This window comes from Columba livia, chromosome 16 (genome assembly GCF_036013475.1).
Source record: "Columba livia isolate bColLiv1 breed racing homer chromosome 16, bColLiv1.pat.W.v2, whole genome shotgun sequence".
Classification (NCBI taxonomy): Eukaryota; Metazoa; Chordata; class Aves; order Columbiformes; family Columbidae; genus Columba; species Columba livia.
In genome coordinates, this window is record NC_088617.1 from 12,917,609 (window position 1) to 12,944,614 (window position 27,006).

The 27,006-nt window shown below is 43.5% G+C and overlaps 1 protein-coding gene across 24 annotated transcripts; it reads left to right on the forward strand.

Moving 5' to 3' along the window:
* The first annotated feature begins 208 nt into the window (after nucleotides 1-208).
* ADNP (activity dependent neuroprotector homeobox) lies at nucleotides 209-26,694 on the forward strand. 24 transcript variants are annotated; one of them, XM_065032537.1, is made up of 9 exons: nucleotides 209-563; nucleotides 3,179-3,228; nucleotides 5,499-5,620; nucleotides 8,312-8,407; nucleotides 10,453-10,611; nucleotides 13,093-13,399; nucleotides 20,730-20,842; nucleotides 22,030-22,122; nucleotides 22,497-26,694. In XM_065032537.1, the coding sequence occupies exons 6-9, from the start codon at nucleotides 13,108-13,110 to the stop codon at nucleotides 25,617-25,619; spliced, it is 3,621 nt and encodes a 1,206-aa protein (XP_064888609.1). In that variant the 5' UTR covers nucleotides 209-563; nucleotides 3,179-3,228; nucleotides 5,499-5,620; nucleotides 8,312-8,407; nucleotides 10,453-10,611; nucleotides 13,093-13,107; the 3' UTR covers nucleotides 25,620-26,694. The 24 variants fall into 24 exon arrangements, with proteins under 24 accessions (XP_064888609.1, XP_064888601.1, XP_064888602.1 ...); XM_065032529.1 differs by lacking the exon at nucleotides 3,179-3,228 and adding an exon at nucleotides 7,129-7,391; XM_065032530.1 differs by lacking the exon at nucleotides 3,179-3,228 and adding an exon at nucleotides 7,129-7,391 and having other exon boundaries at nucleotides 10,456-10,611.
* The last annotated feature ends 312 nt before the right edge of the window (nucleotides 26,695-27,006 follow it).

Below are 27,006 nucleotides of genomic sequence, written 5' to 3' on the forward strand. Positions count from 1 at the left end.
TCCTCTCGCGAGAGCCCCCCCGCTCGGCGGGGTTATGTAACCCGCCCGCCCGCCGCCGGCGGGGCGCGGCCCACGGGGCGGGATGGGGGCCAGGCCAGCGGGAATCCACCGGGGCTCGGGCCCCCTCCCCCCCGGGGCGCGGCCCCCTCCCCTCCCGCCGGACAATGAGTCCCGTATGCTAATGAGAGTCTCGCGTCACTTCCGCTCTTTCTCGGCCGCCATCTTGGCCAGGGCAGGTTCTGGGCAGGAGGGACCCGGCTGTATTGTCTGCAGGGCGCCCAGGGAGCCCCCACCCCCCCGCCCGCAGCCCCACACCCCCCGCCCCGGGGACCGAACCCAGTGAAGCCGCCGCCCCCGCCCCCCGGGACCCGCTCACCATAGGCCACCCCCGCACACTCGCCCCCCCGCCATCCAGCCCCCTTTGTCTCCCCCGCGCCGCCGCCGGCTCCGCTCCGCCCGCCCGCCCAGGGACCCGGGCGGCGCCAGGGAGGCAGCTCCGCGCACCCCCCAGCCAGAGGTGCCGGGGGAGCGCCGCCCCTGCAGCTGAGGAGAGCCCCGGTCAGGTAGGTGTGTGCGCGAGTCCGCGGTCCGACCCGGCGGGGCAGCGCCCGCCCGCCCCTCTGCCGCCCTCCCTCCGCCCGGCGGTGCCGCGGCCCCGCAGCCCCGTCCCGCCAGCCCGGGGGTCCCGGCCCTGCCCGCTGCAGCCGGGGGGCTGCGGGAGTTGGCCGGCGGGCCCGCTCCCCTCCCCCGGCCGCACACATGTTGAAGAGACTTGGCCGCCGCCGGGAGGCCGGTTGTGCCCCGGCCGGACCGCGGGGTCCCGGCGCTGCCACCGCCGTCCCTGCTGCCCGGGCCCGGCCGCCTCCCTTCCCCCGCCCGCCAGGGGGGGACCACACTGGGATGCGTCCCAGCGATGGCGGGAGGCGAAGTGAGCGGGATGGTGAGTCGGTGAATGGGTCCGGCATCCCGGGGCCGCCGGGCGAAGCTTCTCCGCTGGAGCCGGCTCGGAGAGCAGCGCTGACTGCGGCGCGATGAATGGGGCGCAGCTTCCCCGGGCAGCCCAGGTGTGTTTGCCTGCGGGAAAAGGCGCGATCCGCGGGATCCCGAGCCCGGCACCAACTGCGGGATGGAGCAACGTTGACTCACCCATCCCTCCCTTCCCTACCCTGGGCTATAGTTACTGACACCCGTTTCTCAGACAAAGGCGGGGGAAACCAAACCCTAAAGCCTGGCTGTGCAGCGCGGAGCTGCACCCTCCTTGTCACGCACCCCTTTCACTTGGCACCCGCAGCCCGGGGGCGGGGGGGGTGTGTTTGTGTGTGAGATTTCCAAAACAAGTACCACGGCGTACGCGATGCTGGCGGTGCCCCCCTCTCCCGTTAGATCCGTATTGTCGCTCCCGGTTTATGGCCGTAGAAGAAAAATACCAGCCCCCACCCAAAATGCACCGCAGCCCAGTCGGCGGCGCGGAGCCGAGTGCGGCAGGGAGGCAGTAGGGGGCGCCCTCCCCTCGCCGGGCAGGGCCGGGGGGGGGACGGGGGGGAAGGGAAGGGCCGGCGGTGCCACCGCAACGCGCAGCCCCGGCTCCGGCCTCTCGGCCGGGCGGGACGGGACGGGCCGGGCCCCGCCGCGCTCCTGCCGTCCCACCTGCCGTCCCGGAGCGGATCCCCCAGCCGGGGGCGCTGGGGGCGGCTCTGCCAGGTTGCGTGGAGGGTGTCGGCGATTGTATCAGAACTTGGCTGTGGCTTGTGGTGCCGTTTGCTCCGTGAACTTGCATGGCTTTTCTCACACATGCCAGCGCACGGCTGCAGCGGTGCAAAGTTGCGGGGCGAGGCTTTGGTGAAGCATCGAGCGCTTTGTCTGGGGCCGTAGCGAGAGTCCGGATAACCGCACACTTTGACGTTCTGATATTCTTTGTTTATTGGATGTATTTAGGCCACTTGGTAGGTGTGAAAGAGGGTTTTTTTTTTTCCCTTTTTTGAGTTTTGGGTTTGGTTTTTTTTACTAGCTGTGTTTCTATTTATTTTTACTTCTATTTTCTGTTTCTGTTTGGAGGTACAAGGTGTATCTGAGATGATGGAGACACACTCCCACCTGTCAGGGTATTGTGGAGCAGCCTCGGCTGGCTCCGGCACAGCCGGGATGTGCTGCAGCCACCGGTCTTGCTCCCCCTGGCAGGGTCTCTGCTACTTGGAAAAACTTTTACTTGGGGACTCTGGTAACTGTAGGAATTACAAGCTGCCATCCTTCTAGGTGAGAAAGATGGATCATCCTGTTTAAAAAAACAGAAAAGCTTTTCTAATTATTATCATTTTTGCTTTTAATAACCAAACCAATCAAAGCTTGGTTCCTTTTTAGATGGGTATTTACAGATGTTGGGTAGTAATTCCATATCAGCACATCTACATCTAGTGTGATGTGTTTAAATCTTAAAATGTCAGAAAGATACAACAAAAGAGAAACATAGTGTTGTTAATAAATTTGCACTTGAGGCTGGTGGGTTGTAACATGACTGTTACATTTATTGAAAATTATTACAACAAATACTTAAATACACTTCTGTCAAAGTAGACATGTCCTTTTCGATACACAACAAATAACTAGTTCTCCTCCAGAAGTAATACTAAACTACATGGTTTTCTGCTATTTTTATAGTACGCTGCCATTGCTAAGACTAATATAATGTCTTTATTAACTTTTTATAAATACTTTTTTTTATCTAACAGAAATGAGATGCTCCAGCAGCTCTCTGAGATCAATGCAAAACGATACATTTTGGTGCCCTTTTTTTTTGTTAAACTTGAAGTCACGGTCCATCAGACAGCTTTCTAGAAAGCATCTCTTTAGGTTACTGCTCTTTATCCTTGAAAGTATATTGTGTGGAACTATTAGAGCTTAAAAGTCATTAAGAGCTTGCAAGATCACTTGTGTTAATTTCTAGGATGGCGGTGTTTGGATACGCAAGGGATGGGGAAGGTGAGACAGCCCAGTGGTGAACAGTCTCTGCTCACAGTGCTCAGGAATGAAAAACCCTCACAGGAGAGGAACTTCTTGGCTGGTTTGCAAAGTTCGTGCCCTGCAGTGTTAAGCGTCAGCTGCACCAACAGAACATGTAGGAAGGCTGCATGTGCTCCTCAGGATGAGATGAATAACCTCATTTTTTTTTCTGTGTATGTAGGATAGAAGTTACCAGTTGTCAGAAGATGCCCATTAGCATTTTCAGAATTGGTATGTGTCACTTACAGTGGTATATTACAACAGCATTTTAATTAAGCGTTAATAGTCTAAAGTATCATTCATTAGGTACTTACCAAACCGAGCTCTGCAGTTACTGAATGAGCTATTAAATTCTAGATGAATGCACGTACCCGTTTTCTGTGGAAGGTAAGTTGTGCTTCTGACACTGCAGAGTGAATAATAGATGATTGTTCCCAACCCAGCTTTACCACTCCATAATAATAGTAAATATTGAAAGTAGATACTAGCATTTAAAGTAGCATTCCTGGAATAGATAACCACATCAGAATCTTATCAGTAGTCACAAGTCATATAGTCCAAATGTGTATTTTATAACTTTTTATTAAGATGGCAGCTGATTTGATTGATGTAAAGGCAGAAATTTGAACAAATGATTTTGTGGGAGCAAAGACAGCACTCATGGGTTAATGTATTTGAAATCGCTGCAAATAAGATTTAGTGGCTCAATAGGAAATTTATTGGGGTGTTTTGTGGTTTTGCTGTTTTTTCTTTTTCAGAAAGGGGAAGTTATCTTTGCTCCACTACTTGAAGTTAGTTTAAGAGAGACAAAATTTTATACACGAGGAATGAACAAAACAGTATCAGATATGATGAGGATCACAGTCTGGGGTCTGGAGGACGTGGGTGCCAGGAGAGGTGCTGAGCAGCAGTGGGGCTGCAGCTGAGGAGGGTGGTCCACAGGTGTCGTTTGATCTGCTCTGTCTGCATGGGCAAAGATGGCAGATTTTTAAAATTATGAGTTCAGCTGCATTTCTATATTAATAATGCAGGGTTTGCTGGGATTTTTTTTTTTAAGATGCTTGTAACATGCTTGTTCAAAGAAGATAACAGCTGACTGTTGGCCTCCCATCTAAACAAGCATTACAGTATTTATTATTATATTAAGATCTGCTCTAGGCTTAGATTTTATATATATATATATAGATATATATATATAGGGTATGTTTTTATTAACATAAATGTAGCAGTGTTATTGTTACTGTGGAGGTAGTCGTGCTCATATAAATAAATATGTTGATAAAAGTGTATGTTTCCTAGTAATAGTATAAGCTATGGAGATGAGCATAAAAGGTACTGGTTTGAGGACAATGTAACGTAAATGTCTGCATACGCCTTGGAAGACAAAGAACTTCTGATTATGTTAATTTAGTTTTTAAAAAACCTTGTACCTCCTGTATATGTAGAAGGTTTGTTTGCACTCACCTGACGCTTTGGGAAGAACAGCCTTGCTCTGCTGCTCAGCATGGCCAAATGGACCTGTTAGTTTTGAGCTTTCAGGAAGTACTTAGACCTGGTATGAAAACCGAATACTTGTTCTAGGTTTGAATGAAGACATTTTTAGAGAGGGCGTAACTCTTATTTATCTACCCGAGGGCCATATGCCTCAAGGAAAAATGTACCTTGTTTGGAGCTTCACTAGAGCTGGCTGATGTTGAAAGGCGAACGTGAGGCTTGAATTTATTGTCTCGCTCTGATTTCACATTAGTGCTTTTGAATGAGTATGATGGTTGATGGTTTTGAATAAGAGTGGAATAATTACAGGGTTTATTTCTGCAGTGAGTCACTTTCAGCTACCACCATTTATATCCTTACTGGTTTCTTAAGGTGGCATTAAAGATGATTTGGATGAAAACGGATATTGGCCATTTGGATGAAAACGGATATTGGCCGTTGGGTCCTAAACCTGTATAGTTGACTCCGAACACTTCACACCTGCAGGTTCTTGGCTGTGCAAATCATGTAGCAAAATGTTTCATTTAAAATCTGCTTCCCAAGTAGTATCTAAAACAGTTTACAAGAAATAGAAACTAAGTAACTGTGTAAACAGCCTGTCTACTCAAGTAATGCCCTTCAGCTCCTCCAGTCATTGAAATATGTCAAAGGGGATGCGCTCTAGCCTGGCTTCACTCTTTGATGTCTCTTCCCTACCCCCGGCTCCTCTCTTCCCAGCCTCACACCTCAGCCATTCTTTATTCCTTTCACCCTTTTTTACCTTTTCAGTGTATTAATTTCTGATGTGACTCTGGATCTGATAGTTCTTTGCTTGTGCTGCGGCTGGGCCAAAGGTGTTAGTGATGCAGATTCATAGCAGCAACAGTAAGGGGGCAAATGTCTCTTGAAATATAAAATAACAGTCTTAAAATGCCTTTTTTTTCCCTAAAAAAGTAAAACTTAAGTTTGTGATCTTTTTGTTTGTTTGTTTGTTTTGTTTCCCCATTCCTGCTGCTGCTGCTATGAAGCCTTTTGAATATCGAAGGTTCCCGAGTCAGACGGAAGACAGCAGTAGCTGAGGTGGATTAACGCTGGAATGTAGTCAGGGCCTGGAACACTGGGAGCTATGCTTAGACAGAAAGGGAAAGAGGTAAGAAATGTGAAGTGGTAAGACTGATTTTAAGCTCTTGTTTACAGACTTTACCCAATCATATAATGCCAGCATTTGTGCATAGCGTGTGTGAAGTGGTAAGGCAAAGGAAAAACAATTAGCATCAGCCTACTTCACAGACTATTTTTACACTTTAAATACTCAGATGCTAGCCAGTTGGCGAGACCTTTTCAATATCTAATGTATCTACTATCTGAGAAAGCATGTATTGGCAGGGGTTTGGATGAGCTTCCAACACTGTTTGTGTGCTCTCTTCTGTTTCCTTGATCTCTTCTGCCACTTACACCAGCCGGCAAGCGATGCATCTGCTGGACAGGCGGCACTGGGGGATGCGGTTTCACCCTGGGTTTAAATCTCGGTGTCTGTGCTGCCCCTGGCAGGGCTGGGCTGGGCCGCGCTGGCTCTGCCAGCCCTGCCGCCTCTGGGCAGCGAGGAGCCGCTCGGTGGGCTCGGGTCGCTGCTCTGGCTGCTGACACGTGGTGATGTCAGGAAAACACGACACACACGACAGGACTACCCTTTTCACTTGCGGTTTCGCAATCGGTGTAATCCAATCATAAATTACGTGGTTTGATTACATGCTTTTTTTTTTCACAGAGACTTCTCTGCCGCTTTTTTATAGAAATGTTTCTGTGAGTTTTGGATTGAAAATTTCAAGATTATTGTTGATTTAATTTAAATGTAACTGCTTATTCATGAAGCATGCTTATATTTCCAAATGAATTTTTATTCTGGGATTGTTCATGTTTAGCTATGATCTAGATGACAATTGGAATTGGAAAGCATATTCATGCAGCCTTTTTTCCTGATCAGTGAAGTGTGGATATCATGGTGTAAGCAAATAACGTCCTTTGTGCTTCAATGATCTCCAGTCTCAATTTCAAATTTCAGCAAGACGTGCAGAGTTTTACATTTTAAACTGAAATCTTTAAGCCCTAAACATGCGAGACTTTCATACTGAGTATGTATATTACGTATTGATTTCATGGCACATGTGTGGATGCATATAATCGTTTCTCTTTGGAGATCTTGAACAGTCATGAGATATTATTTAAGATGGCGGTAGGTGTGCAAGCCTACTTCTGGAGCTGCTACTGCCTCTGATTTAAAATTTCCTATGCACTGAAGTATAGCATGCCCTAGAGAATGAATGCAATTTAAAACTGCTTCTCGGAATGCAGTAGAGATTGCCAGAACTGATGTGTTTCTTATCATGCGTGTTCAAAAGATCCTTCTTTAGAAAGCATTCAAATTTAGCTGAGGGCATCATTGAACGTAGTTCAGCCTAATAAGAAAACCCAACAGAAGTTCCCAGCAGAGTGGAAGGTAGCAGATTAATCATCAGGAATAGGAATAAAGAGTTGTGGTTCCCAGAGCAATCGAAATTTGGCCGTTTTGTGGTTTATATTTGGAACATAGAAACTACACTGTGCAGAACTTTTGCTGCTAAACAAAATTTGATAAGGAAATAGTTAATTACTTCTCAGTTTTGCAGTTAGTGCACACACCCACCAGATGGAGCTTCTGGCACCAGTGGAAAATTCCAGAAATCGAGCAAGAATGAGAAGTGTGTGAATGACTTGGAAGATTCTCTGTCTGCTGGACTGCAGAAGAGGGTTTTTTAACTTTTAAATAAAAACTGAATGGAGAGTAAGCCGTATCAGCCTTACTGATTCCTTTCACTAGAGCTGTCTTCCGGGCACGATTTCCCTCTGCCGGGAAGTTGGAGACACCCGGCTGAGGCCCCGCAGTAAGTTCCAAAACACCTGAGATTAAACAGACTCTCATAAGCCCTTGCTGAAAATAGTATAGAAACACTGAACCAGCATGTTGAGATTTTTAGCTAAGAATTTCCTCCAAAGTATTTTAAGTAGGTTCGGTGGGTTGGGTTTTTTTTTGTACCACATTTTAGATGGACTTACGTGCTCTCCTGAAGCATTATTCACACAGCATGTCCAGAGAAGTGGTGTGTTAAACAGTCCTTTTTGTTTTGACACGCAACTTGAAACTTTTTTTGAGGCAGCTGATTTAATCTCTGAAGTAATTTTATATTTTTTAAAATCCTTTTTTGACGAAGGGACTTTTATGAAATAGACTATTTGACTGTGAGGGGGAGTTGGGGTGGTTTTATGTGCACAGTGCTGCAAAAGTTTTACAATCCTTTAACCGGATGGCAAACCACATTTGTTAATTTCCTTCAGTTTCAATAATCTTAATTTTTTCCAGATGGTTTGATTCGGGTTTTCTCTTCACTTTGTTTTCCTAATGTGCCTAGTCCTGTTTTGGGTGTAGACACAAGTGAAAGGACCTCGGCTAGAGACACGAGTCAGCGGGCTCAGGGGTTGCGCTCGGTGTGCTGGCGCAGGTGGAATTCACGTGCTGGGTCTGAGGTGGCCGCTGCACACAGGGTGTTCTCGCGTGAGCTGAGAGGTGTGTAGACAGGAGTTCACTGAAGACCGTCGTGTTACCGGGGCAGAAGCTTGGTGGTGCACATGGCTGAGCGATAAGGCTGAGGAGGTGCTCTCTGTTTAAAATGTTGCCATGAGAATAGAGCGTGTGCTGTTACAAAACAGTCTCCATACTAGGATTATAGCGGGCTTGAAAAATAAGCCCTTAGTTGTCTGGTGTTTCAGATGTGCTGTTAAACTGCAAATCTCATTACCTTCACAGGAGATGTGGCTGCACAGCCCTCTGAAAATTAGGCCAGACATGCTGAAATAAGGAGGAAAGAGAAGAGTCCAAGAGAAGAAAGTGCAAATGCTTAACGTAAGGCGTGACAGATGTGTTGGGAGCGGACTCTTCATTTACTTAGTGCAGGGAGGGGAGATACTTAATTGCAACTCTTTTCAAGGAAGATTTTGGTAGTTTGCGGTTCTCGCAGCCCCTCTGTTCTCCCTGCTGTTTCTGCCCCTGGTATTTTTGGTTTGCTCACTCTTCTCGGGGGTACCTTTCCTCTTCCTGACTGTCGTCCTCCCTGCCCGGCTCTCCTGAAATGGTCAGGTTGCAGTCCCAGCCTGCACCTTGCTGCAGGGACAGGCCGTTGTCATTACGCGCATACAGAATATTATACACCATCATACTGTATAGTGACATCTAACCTGCATATGTGAGGAGGCTGCTTTTCTATTGCTGTGGGAACCATAGGTTCATTTTCTTGACTATTTTTTTTTGTATTTTAAGGTAATTCACTCCATGTTGCACTAACAGCCTTTGCAAATCTACTTTGTGGCTGGCTTTCTAGAGCATGCTGTTCAATGCAGCTAGCTGGGCAGATCATGAAAAGTAGACCTTATTGTAAATGTAGTTGGAGCAGGGAGATAAAAAGTACAGTGTCAAGAAAGTAACGGCCTTGTTCCATTGTGTCCAGGCACATACACCTGCTGTCAGCTCTGATAGATGCTACTGTATTGCACTGTTATATGTAAACAAAGAATTTCTTCAACTTAAAATATGAGCAAAATAAGGGCTGAAATAACGTTGCATTATATAAAGTCAGAAAAATGCCCGGTGCTTGGTGATTCTCCTCAGCACCGCAGTGCAGGGAAATGATACTCAGTCTTCAGAAGGCCCAGTATGGGATGAAGTAATTCCCTGTGCTCATTAGTTGTATCATCAGACGGATACACTAATTGTCACTGATGGGCTCTCTGCAGTGAGGAGCCAGAGGGACAGAGGTGAATTTGGACTCAACAGAGACACAGGGGCCCAAATTCTACTTTCTAGTTGGAAAATAAGCCACTATGGAACAAAGCAATCTATCATCCATACCTGTTTGAAGACATGGCTAGTGGTTTTGTTAAAGCGTATGCAGTGTTTGGTTTTGCCTCAATGTGAACTATTTTAAGAATTCTGTCTTTTAAAATGTCTTAGAACATGTTAGTATATTCTGTTGAAATCATACTTGCTGAAGAAAAACATTCTGTACTTTTAAGCTATGGATATGTGGTCTGAATAATCAACAGAGTTTAAAACCTAACGATTTTAAACAGTAAAAACCCTTATTACTTGGAAAAGTAATTATAAATGACTCAACAAATCTTGCTTTTACACACTTCAGATTTGGTTGTTCCAGACTTTGTGATACTAATGTTATGTCTTATGTTTCCAGTCTGCTCAAGACTGAGTTTCTGTCCCTGGGTGGTGTGAGTTGAAGAGGTATCAGTCTTCCTACAGAAGCTTGATCATTGACATGCTGTTACCCAAAAGAGTTTACTTCACAGCGGTGTTTTAACTGACCATTTTAATCTGAATACTTCCCAAATGAATGTGTGTCCCCGGGGCTGTGGCTGAGAGCCATAGTACCTGTTTGAACTCCTAGAGTCTTGTAATTTAAGGTGGGACAGCGTTTGTATGGGAACCTTCTAGGAAAAATGACCTGTGCGAGGAAGTGCTGTTGGTATTTCACCTGGTGCCTCATGTACACAGGGTGCAGCTACGCTGTGGGTTCTAGTAGCTCAGATGAGGTGGAAACTGAGATCCTGACCACTTGACTCAAAAGGTTACATGAACTGTGGGTAGGAGCATTTGTCTCTGTATCCTGCTGGATTTCTGAATTGGGTAACTTAACTGAAATCTGAGCACTAAAAATACTCCTCAGGTAGCATCACCCAGAGGAAGCTGTTGTTTAAGCCATAAAAGTTCTTGCAGCACTTGCTGGAGTGCACTCTACAGTAGCCCCATGTCAGTAAAGGTACCGTAAATGTGGTTTATAATTAGCTTTGGAGTCCTTTGCAATGAAACGTACGTTATAAATGTAAGACTGCCCTTATTACATTTCTTATCTCTTGTCTTTAACGCTTTGTTTTGTACAGCAGGATATGATCCTTCTTCTATGTCCGGGCTTTGGCCTCACACAGTAGGTGTAATATAATCGCTGAGGTGGGCGTTCTGGAAGGAGAATTATTTTTGGAGGCTTTTGCATGAAACTTGTCCAATGAGTCTGAGACGCCCAAGCACCATTAATTTTGGAGGTAAATGCCTCATAATATGTACTAAATAGATTGGGAAGAGTTAAGAATTTCATTTGGCGAAGTGTGGGCAAAAAAAGGTTGAGAGAGGATAATTCTGACTGTTTACTCCTGACATTTGGAACTTTGGAACTTAAAGGAACACCAACTTGGACTCCAGAAAAACTGGGGGTGGGGGGGACTTGGAGCTCAATCAGTCTGGCAGCTTCGTTGCGTATTCATTAGTTTCCCGGTTTAAATTTCCCCCCTCTTTTGGTTTATTAAAACCAACAGAGGCAAAAGTGAAAGATGATTTTGACTACAAGAGAAATGGCCAGAGGGCCTGAAGTGCTGAAACAAACTGGGGAAAACCCTGTGATACCAAGTGTAAAGAGGTATAGTTTAAGTTGGATGTCCCTTTAAGTTACTCCTTAGAATCTGACATTTCTTATTTGAATCTCAATTGAAATGTTTCATTTTGGAAATTCAACTGAAATAGTTTTTATAAGATATTTTCTATCATTTGTCTATAAATTGCTCTGTCAAAGGGAGCTGGGATGTGTATGAAGGGAGGGGAGGGAGGAATGCTGTAGTTAACAGTGAAAAGATCAAGCCAAAAGGGGAAAAAAAAAAACAAAAACAAACAAGAAAACCCAACACAAATGAAAGAAAATATAACAATTAGTCCCAAAAGAGTGTTTTTTAAATGAACAGATTTAAAATGTCAGTACTTGCCGGGGGCAGGGGGGAGGGAAGGGAGAATAATTTGCATGAAATATTATTTACTCTGAATTTTATTCATGCTATTGTTATTGGAATAAGGTTACTGATAAAATTATAAAGATAATGTACTTTTTAAAAGTTAATAAGTTAAGTTTGCTGTAGTAAACAACAGTAATGCGGTAGTGTCCCACAGCCGATAGAGAATTGAGAACTGTGTTAAACATTTCCAGTGTCCAGGTTACACTGACGATGTTGATCCTGATTCCCATTGCTTTCTGATTTTAACAATAACTCTTATCAAGAACTATTTAATACTCAAAACCAGGCTGTCCAGTAGAAGGCTATTCCGCACTTTTTAACCAAGTCATTTTTAGCATAACTAACTTGTTTCCAAACTGCATGCATTTGTTTGACGATGCTGTTTCACTCTGCTGCAGCCCTTCCCTTTTAGTGTTATGGGTATTAAGAAATTTGGGGTTGAATTATTAACATGAAAACCATGGGCTCACAATACAACCCGAACAAGGGCAATGGACTAGAGCAGCGGGTTTAAGTGTGCGGGGCGGTATATTACATAGGGAAAAGGAATAGCTTTTAGAATAAGGGTTTGAACCATTGCTTTTTCTGTAGGAAAAAGATGGAGTATTGCATGCTGGGAACAAGTGCTTTCCATAAGGTAGCTAAATTTTAAAAGTACATTTGTTTCATTTTGTTTTAGGCTTTGCTTAAGTGTTCTAATCTAGTAATTTTGTCCTTTCTGCAGTTTTCATTTTGATTAGACCTCTGCAAAACTCTTCTAAACAAAAATTCAAAAACAGTCCAAAAAAGCAAACCTGGGCCACAACTGCAGTTCGACATTTCTGAAATGTTGCTCAATGTGTACAGAAGAATATTTAAAGGATATTATTAATAGTATAAAATATTTCTGTGGTCTGTTTTCCATCGTTTCAAAATTGCAGATATTTAACATGGCTAAATTTAAAGATGTGAATGTTTTGGGTGACTACAGAGAAATGAGTGAAAGTGAAAAGTGAAAGTGTTAAAAAGTAATCTTCATTGACACCTCTTCAAAACAAAGCACCGCGCCCCCAAGAAAAGTGCTGCTCCTCTGGAATGTGAATAGTCACATTCTTCTCTGTTTTGTGAGTAGCAAGACATAAGGCACTGAGAGGAAGTTTGATTAGATGAGTCAGGACTTCATGAACTGCAGTTAATTGTTTTGGCCAGGTTTCCAGAGGAAACAAAGCTTATACCAGTTTTCAGATGGTGCTTTGTCTCCTTATCTCCCCTCCCTCCCAGCCAAGAACAAAGTTGGCCATTTTCAACCAAATTTGGTAGAGGTGGAGGACTGCAAAGATAAACAAGCACCTTTTAAGTTGCATTCAATGTAGATCTCCAGGAAGAGAAGAAACTAAGGTTTGAACATTCTCAAGTCTCATTCACAACTCTCCCACCAGCCTGTTGGATGCAGCAATGCCAAGGGCTGCTTAAAAACTCTGTGGGAGGAGCTGTCAGGAGGAGGGGACGGAAACCCCAGGGTTTAGGCCCGGGATCTTCTGGGGTTGACTCTGCAGCTGCAGAGGTGCCACCGGGCTGCCTGGGGCTGAACGCAGCAGCTTGCCCGTCATTCTCTAACACGGAGCTAGCAGGGGGTTCTGAAGGAAAGAGAAGCAGCAGTAAAGTATTTGGGCTTAGTATTTGAAGTTTTCAGCTCCAAATGAGAGTTGTTGGTGCCTGAGTGCATGTATAGTATATTATTCCATGGATACGATATTATTACAGGTACAGCAGCAGCTCATGATGCCCCGTAAAGCTTTTCTTTCCCAGAAAGAAAAGCAGGCTCGTGCCAGGGAAAGGGATATGTTAAAAAAGAGGAGGAGGCGACAAGACTATCTCAAAAGAAGCGTGGAGCCGCAGAAAAATGCAGAAACAATAAAATGGCACAGGGATGATGAGAAGAGGAGAGAAAATGAGCAAGTTAAGGACAAAGATATCAAGAAGCGGTGGAGACAGGATGAGAGAGAACGACGAAAGAATGTGGACGCTATGAATTGGCGCAGGGAAGATGAGAAGAGGGAAAATGAGCGAGGTAAGGACCAAGAAGGCCAAGAACCAGCAAAGAAAGGAGAGGGGGAAAGAGCAACGAAAGGATGGACCTTTCGAAGCAGCAGAGGGATGATGAGGGGGAGAGGGGAGAAGAGAGACTAAGAACACGTGCAGAAATAACAACAAATGTTAGTATCTTTTAGTTTTAAATTTGTAGGAAATCTGCTTTAATGAATTACAGTTCTTGCAGCGCTAATTATTTTAATAAGACAAGATTGATCTAAGTAGAGATGTATGCAAACTTGACGAGTCGCAATGGGCTAGCAAAGGCTGGGTTTACACGTTGCTTATGTAATTGCCTGTTTTGCACACATGCTCACACCTCATACTTTCTTCAACAGTACAGTTGATAAGACTGTGTTTCAGATCACCAAAAAGTTCAGGTTTTCTCAATGTTCACAATATGTGCAAATGAGAGCATTAGGAAGGAAAGGGGCAAGCAAACGTGCTCGTAAGAGAAGGTAAAACTGATGTTTTATTTTATTCTTTTCAATAACATGCCCAAGAGGCAGTTGTAATTGCATCCCCAGGTTTATTCTGAGGTAGATTATTTAACAGAAGTTGTACGGAAGTGTAAATTTCACAGGATGCTGTTAAGAAGCAGTCAGCTCAAGAGAGGCACGTTCTGTGTCATTACACCTTGGGTGTTGGCATCAAATCAGTTAGCGTCACATTTGACTTGATAAATTCAGCCAACACCTTGGCATCCAGTCTGACCAACTGACAAACAGTAGCTGTTTACAGTATGAAGGCCCCTTCTAAAGTTGCATTTTTATTACATTTTATATAGGACTTTTTAATCTTCAGTTACAAAATGTGTTTTTGTTGCAGTAGCCCTAAAACATGAGTTGTAGGGAACTGGTGACGGGTTTATTGGAGTGCTCAGGCTCCCATCTGCTGCAAGCCCAAAGGGATTTAGAAATTGGAGCCCTTGGAGTAGAAGGGGTGGTGCCCGCGCAGACACAGGCCTTTGCTCCCATCCGGGGCTGGTATGCACAGCGTGGGGAAGGTGCTGTCACCGCATCTTTGGTGACATAGCGCTTCTTCTCAACAGCAGTCACAAACTCACTATCTGGAAACGAGAAACTCATTTTGTCTTTCGGGTTTTCTGTATTTTACATATATTTGTCGTAGGATTGAAGATGTGTTTTTTGCCTCCATGGAAGTGTTTGGGCAGCCCTGGTGAGGGGTCTGGCGGGACACGGCCACACAGCAGAGACGAGAGTTGTGTTCCTGCTAAAACCACTGACTCCTATGTGGCCGAGTTATTTTGTTACTCAACAAAACCAAAATGGTCAGCATACTGAATACGCATAAAGCTTTTCTTGTTAGTGCTGATCCTTCCTATTGAGCCTAAAAAATAAACTTGCAATGTTTAAGAGTGAGGGGTGAATGTTGCTTATGATGAGTAACTTCACATATTTCATTGTGAGGGAAAAATGCTCCTGAAATGAAAAAGCAGCTCTGTACCTCTGTGCTCCAGTCAGGATTCATTGGGCCTGGGAGTCATCAGCTGGTAAAATAAATTGTATGTCAGCAAAATTGATAAATGCATGTAAAAACAATTACTTCCAGGAGCCTCGGTTTTATTTCTGTAATTTTCTTATTCTCTTCGTTCCTAATTTTCACTCAGTACTCACTAGGAAAATGGAATTGTGGAGTTTTCTTGACTGACTGCTGCTTCTGGCTGTTCTCAGCTCTGGGAAGTTACAGAAACTCACAACTATGTTCATGAAATTCCCAAAGGAAACAAGGGGAATAGCCAGATAGTGACTTTAAAATTATTCCTCCAGTATCATTAGCAATTTTGACATAATACTTTTCTTGTATGTTTTTAAAAAAATGGCTTTAAAAGCCTCGTGTATTCCACTGCCATTGTCCCCCCCGTGGAACAGCTACTTCAGAAGAACCAGTGGCCACTGTGAGGAGCGTTGGGATACCCGGATGCCTGAATAAGCCGCACTGCGGACTAGGGCTCTTTTCGTTATAGCTTTTAGGGATTCCATAACTGTTTTTTTTTCACTTGCCATTTCATGGTGATGCTCTTTGCAAACCCTGTTGAGCGCAGGGCTCTTCCTGGCTGAACTGTGCGGGGTCACCTGCAGCTCTGTGCTGGCTGGTCATGGAAGCTTTGCTGATGGTGCAGACTGGCAGTGGTAGAAAGGAATTGGTGTCGTTTTCAGTTCAGCATAAAGAAAAGAAGAGAAAATCTAGAGTAGGTTTTCTAGAATACCTAGACTGGTGTTGTCTTGGTTCCTCTGCACAGCAAGATTTTCTTCCAGATTCTTTCTTTAGATCTTTAAACTATTTCTGGATTAAACCCACCATTTTCCTAACTAGCCTGTGGCACTAGAAGGATATTATACCTGTGGCTTGTCAGAACTGTAACAAAGTTCAAACACGAAACAAGCATAGCAAGCAGGTTAATGTTGTCCAAAAATGAAAATAACATGATGAGGCAGATTTGGAATATGTAGTTGAGAGGAAAAGGCTGTCTTGTTCTGAAATGGGTGCATCTTTCCTGGAATTAGAACAGCATTGTTACCTTGGGGGTGCTCTGAAGCTGTATGGTGGGAGATCCTCTAATGCATTGTTCTAGATGGAGTTGGCAGAGCTGAAACAGTCTGACATCTGCTGCCTGATGCTATCAAAGGCAGCGGCTGCAAGGCAGCTCTTCTGCTGAGGTCCAAAATACAAAAGACACACCAGAGAGTGAAGATTTTTAGTTACACTAAAATAGGAACAGCTTTTGGGGTCTAAAGACAGGTGGAAGCTTTCTCTCTTTTATCACCTGTGATAGTTTGGCTGATGCGGGGTTTTGCTGGTTTTCCCTCCTGTGTGGTAGCTCTCCAGTTGTGCACACGGCGTGTTGTGAATGAGATCGGTGCTCCCCTCGGATGGGAGCGCTGCTTGCACTGAGGAACAGAAAACGTTCATGGTTGCAACGTAGAACTCTAAACCAGGCATGCAGTGTTGTATTTTCCATGAATTATCTTTAATTCATCTTTTGACTCAGTTTGTAGGTGGTTCCAGTCCCTTGGTAACTGATGCGTTAAAGGGCTGAATTGCATGGCCATGTTAATTTGAAGTGCTTGATGCTCATACAGTGAGGACAGTGTGTTTTTATTAAATACTAAAAGTGGTTTAAAAATCACTTTGAGTAACGTAGCGGCAGGATGTGTCAGACTTTGCGTTCTGGAAGTGTTCGGAATAGTCACTGCAGTTGTTTCCGTCTGGAATTTGAAGTGCTAGTAAGAGTAGGAACAAGTCACTGCAAGTCTGTCTAAATGCTAAAATCTATTTAAAAAAAACCTTAGTATGTTGAAAAATATGGGGGTTGTTGAAACTTGTGTGTGACTATGCAGTGGTTAACTTGTGGGCTAGACCTTGTTAACTTTCTGCTTTTTTTGTCATGCCATAAAAATTAAAGTGTTGATTTCCCGTGCTTAGGATATTTGCACTGTTAAGTTCCTAAAACTAAGCAGAGATTTTCTCTAGCAGTGGGTTTGTCCTTACTGTTCACTGGAATGATATTTTTTCCCAAATATTGTTCACACTAGTGCTCCTGAGAGCATGTTAAGGTGTTACACCATTTTCCCCCCGCTAGTATTTTACCAACGATGGCTAAAAGGGTCAGAGACCTGAGCGGAGAGGAAACCCTTTGCTGGGAGGCAGCGCTAACTGCAAGTGAGCTCCCTTTTTATTCATATTACACCTGTGAACCTGAGTTCTTTGAGAACAGTGAGGAAGCCTTTGATTTCAAACAAATGAAGCCAAATGCTGTTGCCTCTTTTGGCCTGCAGTTGTAGTTGCTTCTTAAAACTTGGACATAATTATTAATTTACATCAATCAGCCTATATGGTGTCCTGGCCCATTCCTGTTTCAGGGTGTGATTCTGTTGGGTGAACTGATGTGGTTCCTGCGGACTTCTCAAACTTCAGAAGTCTTTGTTGTGACTTTATGCCCTAATTTTGAGGTGATAAGATGCACATAGCAGAACTGCACTGGAGATTAAATTCTTCCTTCCCGGGACTCTTGCAGCCCATGAAAAGCCGAGGACGGTGTTGCAGTTCAGTGCACGATACCATGTACACACTCCGAGTTCAGCCAAGTCTCTGAACTGTTGTTCCTCTGCTTACCTTGCAAATAGTCCTTGCTTTTTCACAAACCCTTCCCTCCCGCCCTCCCTCCACATTTTTGGATGAAGATCCGAGCGTGCTTCCTCCAGGCCGCTTCGTTAACACACGTGCACTCGCTAGGAAACTCGTCTTTCCGTTCATGTTTTGCATAGTGGCTGTTGCCCATAGCAGTGAAATAGTTCTGCATGAAGTTTGGTTAAAATAGGTCTTTGCACCTCCAAAACGTGACTGCGGAATGGAAACTGAAGTGCAGTGTTTCTAATTTAGTAACGATACTCTGCGTTTTTGTAGCTTGTCTTTTCTGCTTACATTTGGCTGCTGAATTATTCTAGGAATCAGTACCTGGCTGTGGCCTAGACCCTTACGCTTGGTGCTGCATCAACACAGAGCAAAAGCAGCTTCCAAATGCTTCTCCCGCAGTCTGTTTATTTTACCACTATTTTTTGACTGGTACAGTCAGACATTTTGTGTAGTCACAAACTATAATAATATCAGACTGTATCTGCCGCTCCACTAATTATGATTAAATGGGCAAGGAACTTCCCAAATACAATTAACTGTATTTGCTGAAGGAGGAGTTGTTTGTGAAGATTAGGTGAGCTGGATTCAGCTATCAAGCACAGTTTGCAAACTAAGGCTGATCTTGAGTTTTCAGATGTGAAGATCTAATGCTGTTCTCTATGATGATGTGTTGGGAGAGGAAGATCTTGGTCATTTCTTGTCTTTAAGATCTGACTGGGAGGCAGGCGAAAGGGCAGAGGCAAGATGGTGCAGATAGAACAGAGATCTATCCTTAGTCTTGCTTTCTTTATCACTTGGCTTTATATATCTCATGGCATATTTGGCATGTCTAGTTATATTAGACACAGTAATTAAGAGAAAGCATTTGATTCTTTTTGGTGAAGAAGTTGTTAGCATTGTGTTATACTAAAGAAGTTATTTGTTAATAAGCGTGATTTTCAGCTTGTGGCTGACTTTCCAGTTTACAAGTGATTATCGCCTAAAGACAAACATCACTTGTTCATGAGAAAAAAAAATGGTTTCTTCACAAGCAAAATGAATACCATTTTTAATCAGGGACTTTGGTTTTAAGGAAAACAGCACAGCTGTGATGTCCCCTCCTTGGATTTGAAGTTCACTTGAAAACCCTCATTCAAATCCTGAACATATTTGACTGTGCTGCTTCCTATATTTTTCCATGAGAAAATGGAGCGTACAGGTAGCTGTGAAGCAGCCCCGGGAAGCGTGGGTGAAGTGAGGCAATGAGAGCAGCGACAGCTTCTGCCCTTGCAGAGAAGGAATTAGTGGAGCCAGGAGATGTTTCTTGGCTACAGTCATATTTTTCCCTCTGGCTCGATGAACTGCAGCAGCAAGAACTTGGTAGAAATGGTGTTCTTGACTTTAAAAACAACAAAAAAAACCCCATTATGCTGTGCTTTGCAAGCTAACTTGTGTTACTTGATTGTAGCTTAGCGTTCAGAGCCATACCTCCCAGTTCTGTTCAGGGAAGAGAGGGAATAGAATGTTAAGCATATTTTATTTCCAATTTGTGATCTGTGTTTAGGGATATAACTCAACTCTGTGCACTATGTGGCATTTTTTTGTTTTCCTATTAATGCAGTTGTGCTATCACACAAGTCAGGTCTGGTTTAAGTCATGAAAGAAGTGGCAGTGGGCTCAGCATTGAAAGCTACTTCATAGTGCCTGGCCTAGGAGAAGAAACTGCAGGCTGGAGTTGCTTTTTCCATCTGGAAATGTTAAGGTTCTCTTACTGTTTCAACTACAGGTCAAAAATAGATAAAATGCTACTACTTGGAAGTTGCACATAAGACACAACCTTACTAAACCATGGGCATTAATCAGTGGGCCAGTTAGGAGCTGCAATTCTTAGGCAACAAAATTTTTCCCATGAGTTTTTACCATCTTTTAAACTAATTTGTTACTGATAGTTCACAAAATTGGTATTGCTGCTCCTCAGCCCCATTCTTAAATATTTTCAATTACTATTCATGTCTTTAATGTCAAATGGATCTGGCTCGACTTTAAACTGTATTAGACGTTTTTACAATTGAAGCAAAATTGCAACCTTCAAATGGTATTTTTAGTCAAGGAGATTTTTAGTTCTATTTGGTGAAGTAACTAAACTAATTGTAATGCTGCCCTGAAACACGTAAATGTACTCTTCGTGGGCTTAAGTTTTTAATACAACAATTTCTCCCTTCCGAGATAACCGTAGGTGTTCAGGGACTTTCCCGTTTATGCTGGTTTGCCCCTTCTCAAAGCGCAGCAGCCTCGGGGGTGGTTGTGTAGCTGAGCAGGGGCAGCGGGACACGGGCTGGGAACTCCAGACACCCGCAACAAGACTAGTTCTTAGTGTTTGGAAGAAACCTTAGTGGTGACGGCCGAATCCGGGGATCCACATCTCTTAAAACTGTAGACTTTGTTGCAGCTGCATGGTCGCGGTCACCAACGGCCGGTTTAATTGGAATGAGCTGTCTCTGTGTTGGGATCTGAAAGGGAGGGTTGTCTCAGCTCCAGTTAGAGGTGTTGAGGCATCTCTTGTACTTCTTCCAGTGATTTCTATATCTGAAGGGCTCTACCCAAGCTTTTGGGTCCCATCTTAATAAAATGTATGCTACCAGCTTGGCAGCTGCTTAAAGCTATATATACAGTAACTGGAGGAAGCAGTACTGATTGCTTTTCCTACCTACGTCTGAATGCAAGAAGTGTCTTTCCCACTGAGGAGATACTATTAAATGTATTACGAGACTGACACAAACCTCAAAGCTCATCTTACTGATTTTCAGATCTCTATCTATGCACAAAAGTTAAATTGAGTTTTTAAGTAATTCAGCATAGGGGTAAATTTCATGTAAATACAAACACTTTAAAAACCAGTTATTTCCAGGTGCAGCTGATTAGTCCTGCAATAGTTGATACATCAGTTTGTTGGGTTTTCAAGTGCTCTCTTAAGTTTGTCGATATCTGGCTTTATGGCCTCATTTAAGAACAAATCAGACAGAAAATGTGGTAGTTTCTTAGTTAATGGTACAGCCCTGATACTGAGTTATATGGGTCAAATGAGACAGAAAACTAGTAATAATTAAAAGTGCAACACTATCAGACAAAACACATTTGACTTAAACCTCTTCTCTTACTTTCTTTTTCAATAGAAACTATGTTCCAACTCCCTGTCAACAACCTTGGCAGTTTAAGAAAGGCCCGGAAAACTGTGAAAAAAATACTTAGTGACATTGGTTTGGAATACTGTAAAGAGCATATAGAAGTAAGTATCGTACCTCCCAGGGGGTGTAGCTAAAACGCTCCCAAGTTAGCGGCACTGTGAGGTCTTTGGTGTAGGACGTTGTTTTTTAATCTGTTTCACAAAATGTTAAATGTTTCCTGTTAATTTGGAAGGAATCCTCTGTATCCTGTTCCCACACCGTATTCCTCTGTTCTCATCAGTTTCTGAGAATGATTCTGGGATTCCATTTGCTACCCCTGTGCTGCTTTTAAGTTCTACACAAAGTAGGACTTAATGACTTGAGCTAAAATGTACCTGCAAACACTTTTTACAAGTTAAATAATCACTTCTGTACCTGTGTTAGTTCCTACAAGGGAAGAGTATTTGTACTGCTCTTCTGGACAAACTGCATAACTACCATCCCAAAATAGAGCTTTCCCTCCTGAACAGTAACTTCTGTCCTGTAAATTGACACACTTTAACTCTTTAGAGTGCTCAGCAAATTAAGAGCTGTTTGCTTCAGCTTTGCTGTTTCTGTCTCTTTAAAGAGCATTTAAAGGAGATTTGTAAAAGAACGAACGGCCAGTCCTTTCTGCATGCAAAATTTGTGGAAAAAGTCTTAATTTTTAAGGGCAAAATTCTGACCTGAGATGATGTTACTTTCAGTGTTCACTTCAGTGGAAATTTTTGAGTCCTTACGTGCTGTGGTCTTTTGCCAAAGATGAAACGCTGAAGTACTTCATAGGATTATGTTTAATAGCAGTTGGGCTTCTTGGACATCGTACGTGTAGTCAAACTTTGAAAACTTGGTTCTGAATTCCTGTGTGAAATTAAAGTAAGAAAAAGCCCAAGCCAATCAAACAAAACCCACCACTCAACCGAACATCAGAGTTATGCTAAAGCATCTATGTGGTATTAAATGTTTAGCATTAGCCTGGGAACACTTTTCTCCGTGTCTGCTTTTGAAAATGGGGCAGGTATGTAATTACAGTCTTGGATTAATTAGGAGGATGAGTATTGAAAGTAGTTCTTCAGGTGTTTTTTGATGTTGAGACAACTCGTCCCCTCCAAAGAGGTACATGTCAAATACTCATGGTTCCTTGGGTTAACAGTGTCCCGTTTCCCAGCCGCAGCTGAGAGGGCTGCACGGACCTCACAGGAGTTGCTTAAGGGAGAACTTGCTCTGGTTTTGATTCTCTGTGCTCTCTTCCCATCTTCCCCTTCTCCAGGATTTTAAGCAGTTTGAACCTAATGACTTTTATTTGAAAAACACTACATGGGAAGATGTAGGATTGTGGGACCCATCGCTTACAAAAAACCAGGTTGGTAACAGTTTATGTTGACACGTCTCATTCTGAAGGTGGTTCATACTAAAGGGCATTTCACAAATATGCCAAGAGCTTTTTCTGCAGTTTTGCCGGTTGATCTTCATTGGACTGGTGGAGGAAGACGTTGATGATTTAGCCTTGCATGCTAAGTTTTAATTCTTGAGGCACCTCTAAATTGGCACTTACCACATCATGTGTGTGTTCAGATGATAAACTTTTTAGGTTCTGATCTGCATCAAAAATTGGAGAGAAGAAATTAATCTAAAGATCTATTGCAGTGGGTTGTGAGACTTCAGAAACGTTGTGTAGAGAAGATCATGGCTGTTGTTTTTCTAAAATTGGCTTTTCAATGTGTTCTTTGTTTTAAGGACTATCGGACAAAGCCCTTTTGCTGCAGTGCATGTCCATTTTCCTCGAAGTTCTTTTCAGCCTACAAAAGCCACTTCCGGAATGTTCATAGCGAAGACTTTGAAAATAGGATTCTCCTTAATTGTCCTTACTGTACTTTCAATGCGGACAAAAAGACTTTGGAAACGCACATTAAAATATTTCATGCTCCAAATGCCAATACACCGAGTGGAGGCATCAGCACTTTTAAAGATAAAAACAAACATGAGAGCCTTAAACCCAAGCAGGCTGACAGTGTAGAACAAGCTGTTTATTACTGTAAGAAGTGCACTTACCGAGATCCTCTGTATGAAATAGTTAGAAAGCACATTTACAGGGAACATTTTCAGCACGTTGCTGCTCCTTATATAGCAAAGGGAGGGGAAAAGTCACTCAATGGCGCAGTTCCGTTAAGTTCCAGTACCCGAGAGGAGGGTAGTATCCACTGCAAACGATGCCTTTTTATGCCGAAATCATACGAAGCTTTAGTACAGCATGTTATCGAAGACCATGAACGTATAGGATATCAGGTAACAGCAATGATAGGTCACACTAACGTAGTGGTTCCAAGATCTAAACCTTTGATGCTAATAACTCCAAAACCACAGGATAAAAAGCCCATGGGACTCCCGCAGCGGATGGGTGCCCTGTCCCCTGGAAGCGTTCGATCTCTTTCGTCACAGCAGATGATGAACAGACTCACTATACCAAAGCCTACATTAAATTCCGCAGGAATGATGTCAAATGTTCACCTACAACAAAACAATTACGGCGTCAAGTCAGTACCACCAAGTTATGTTGGCCAGCCGGGGGGAAGGCTCAGCTTAAGCGGTAACGCAGCAGTTTCTATTCCACAGCAATCGCAATCAATGAAACAGTTTTCGGGCAATGGAAGGCCGTACACTCTTGGAGGGGAGCAGAGGTCACAGGCCTCAGCAAGATTCTCTCTTCAGTCTGCCAACTCATCTTCTCTTTCGTCAGCGCAGCTGAAGCAGACGTCATTATCTCAGTCGCAGGCAGCTTCAAGAGTATTAGGTCAGTCTGGCTCGAAATCTGTAGCTGCTACGGGTCCTTCCAGTGTCAATACGTCATCCACACAGAAGTGGAAAATCTGTACTATCTGTAATGAGCTGTTTCCCGAGAATGTGTATAGTGTCCACTTTGAAAAGGAGCACAAGGCTGAAAAGGTGCCTGCAGTAGCTAACTATATAATGAAAATACACAATTTCACTAGTAAATGTCTATACTGTAACCGCTATTTACCCACTGATACATTGCTTAATCATATGTTAATACATGGTCTGTCTTGTCCATATTGCCGCTCAACCTTCAATGATGTTGAAAAGATGGCTGCTCACATGCGAATGGTTCATGTTGATGAAGAAATGGGACCTAAGACTGATTCCACGCTAACCTTTGATTTGACATTGCAGCAGGGTAGTCACACGAATATACATCTCCTTGTAACCACCTACAACCTGAGAGATGCTCCTGCTGAATCTGTAGCTTACCATGCTCAGAATACTCCCCCGGTTCCTCCAAAACCACAGCCGAAAATCCAGGAGAAGTCTGATGTACCTGTCAAAAGTTCTCCACAAGCAGCGGTTCCCTACAAAAAAGACGTGGGGAAGACTCTCTGCCCTTTGTGCTTTTCAATCCTAAAAGGACCCATCTCTGATGCACTTGCACATCATCTACGGGAGAGGCATCAAGTAATTCAGACAGTTCATCCGGTTGAGAAGAAGCTGACCTACAAATGCATCCATTGCCTCGGTGTGTACACCAGCAACATGACGGCCTCCACCATCACGCTGCACCTCGTGCACTGCAGAGGGGTTGGCAAGACTCAGAACGGGCAGGACAAAGGTACTTCGGCGTCTCGGCTGGGTGCTCCGGCTGTGGCACCCGTGAAACGTACTTACGAACACATGGAATTCTCGCTAATGAAGAAAAGGAAGATGGATGATGATGACTCCCCCTCTGCCTTTGAGGAGAGGCCTGAAGAACCTGTTGTTCTAGCACTGGACCCCAAGGGTCACGAAGATGATTCCTACGAAGCCAGGAAAACATTTCTTACAAAGTATTTTAATAAGCAACCCTATCCCACTAGGAGAGAGATTGAAAAGCTGGCTGCCAGTTTGTGGCTATGGAAATCTGATATTGCATCTCATTTTAGTAACAAAAGGAAGAAATGCGTTCGAGATTGTGAAAAATACAAACCTGGTGTGCTGCTTGGTTTCAATATGAAAGAGTTAAACAAGGTTAAACATGAAATGGATTTTGATGCAGAATGGTTGTTTGAAAACCACGATGAAAAGAATTCCAGAGTCAATGTTAGTAAGACTGTTGATAAAAAAATAAGCTTAGAAAAAGATAATGAAAGTTCCTCAGACAGCTATGAAAATATCGAAGAGGAGTACAATGAAAGCGGTAGTCCATTTGGTCAGTGTGTTCCTGACATTGGTGGGAAAACCTCTTCTGAGTGCATCATGGAGAACGCAGAGCACAGCATATCCAAGGAAATCATTGAAGAAAATACATCACAGTCTCCGGAGAAGCCAGATGAAAAACCAGAGGAAAGCTCGAAATATGAAGAGATTCTTTCTGCTGAAGAGCCAACAAAGCTGGTGGGAGATGTTTCAGATAGCGAAGGTGATCAGGATGATCAGGATGATGCTGTTGAGTGGAAGGATGGAGCTTCACAGTCTGAGAGTGGGCCCGGTTCTCAGCAGGTTTCTGATTTTGAGGATAATGCATTGGAAGTAAAACCAGAGGCGTGGACAGATGAATCCTCCCAAAGTGAAGATGCTGGTAGCAGTAAACCGACTGTTGAGACAAAAGGGGGTGGATCTGAAAGTGATGAAGAACAGTCAAAGTGGAAGAATCGTTCCTATGGAAAAGTAGAAGAGTTTTGGTCTAAAGACCAGTCGCAATGGAAAAACACATCGGAGATGGAGGAGAGCTTGTCGAACCAGCAGATGGAATGGCAGAACAGCACAATTGACAGCGAGGACGGAGAGCAGTTTGACAGCGTGGCTGCCGGCGTGGCGGAGCCGATGCACAGCAGCCTAACCGGGGTGGAGCTGAGCAGCCAGCAAGCGTGAGCCGCGCGGCTCGGAAGCGTCAGGAACACGATCCCATCTCCCGCTGTCTGAACACCTTCATTTCAGCGTGACTGCGAAGCTTCGCGGCTGACTGGTACTGACTGGTACTGTCTTGGTGCGAGGGCGGGCGGTCGTGGCCGCTCTGCTCTGCCCGTGGTTGTCTGAGGATGCTCTTGGCGCATCTGGCTTGAGAAATACCTGCTGGGCTGAGCACAGTAACTTAATGTGAAAACAGATAAGCTGGTGGCTCCAGAATGCACAGAGAAAAGCAGAGGTTTATTTTATCTGCATTTTCAACATTTATTTCACTCTTGTACATGTTCAGTTGGATGTCTTTTTAAACATTACCCTTTTTCACATGGTAGTGTAGGGCCAACCATCCAAGCTACCAGTTCAACGTGTATAGTAGACTATGGGGAAATTGATTTTTTTCATGTATCATTCTGAATAGTTGAAATGTATATTTGTACAGTCTTTTAGACCTATTCAAGTGAAGCTTATGAAATTGTTCTTGTGTACCCATCATAGATTTGTTTCTCTTTTTTAGTGTTGCCCTGCTGTGTAATAAATGCTGTATCTAGTTTACCTAGCAAAAGCTTGAAACTGCTATAGTATGAATTTTGACAAACTTAGTTTTTGCACATAACCTTGTACAATCTCAAACCAGAGGCCAGCAACATAAAATATATCTGGACTCTATTGTATTATAGAATTTTCTTGTTCTGAATATCCTTGACATTACAACTGATGACAAACGTATTTCAGAGCCATTTTCTGAAATCTTTTAAGCTAAAAAAAGAAAAATCACATGCAAGAAACAAGTTTGCAGCTACTAATTTTGACACCTTTTAGATCTGTATAAAAGTGTATTGTGTTCAAGCAGCACGCTGAAACAAAAGTGCTGTGTTTTGGATATTTAGTTTTATCTTTAGTTAACACCAACAAGGTGTTGTATTCATTTATACCATCTAATATATGACACACTGTTGTAGTATGTATAATTTTGTGATCTTTATTTCCCTTTGTATTCTTCATTTAAGCATCTAAATAAATTGCTGTATTGTGCTTAATGTAACTATTTGCTTTATTACATGCAAGTGCTGCATTCCTGGTTGGTAAATCCCACCTTGCTACTACATTCATTCCTTTTGTTCTTGCCAAGTGCTCCGCAGCTCTGCTGGGACATGGATGGTTGGTACTTTCTTACTGAACAGACCCATCTCCTTCAAGGATATTGAAAATCTACAAAATGTAGGTTTGGCTGGATATTTCACTATTTAGCATTCTAAACCACTATTTTATAAATAGGATTGTAGTGATTTGCTTGTTCTGCACCCTGGAGAAACAAGGTTTATTATGTATTACTTATATTTTTCATCCCATTGTA

Bases quoted from the DNA above. Each gene is read 5' to 3' on its own strand.
- ADNP (XM_065032523.1), top strand. From the start codon at position 11,948: ATGGAGTATTGCATGCTGGGAACAAGTGCTTTCCATAAG. The intron at 11,987-13,092 runs GTAGCTAAATTT...ATATTATTACAG, and splicing joins GAACAAGTGCTTTCCATAAG to GTACAGCAGCAGCTCATGAT. The intron at 13,400-20,729 runs GTAAGGACCAAG...CTTTTTCAATAG, and splicing joins GAAGAGGGAAAATGAGCGAG to AAACTATGTTCCAACTCCCT.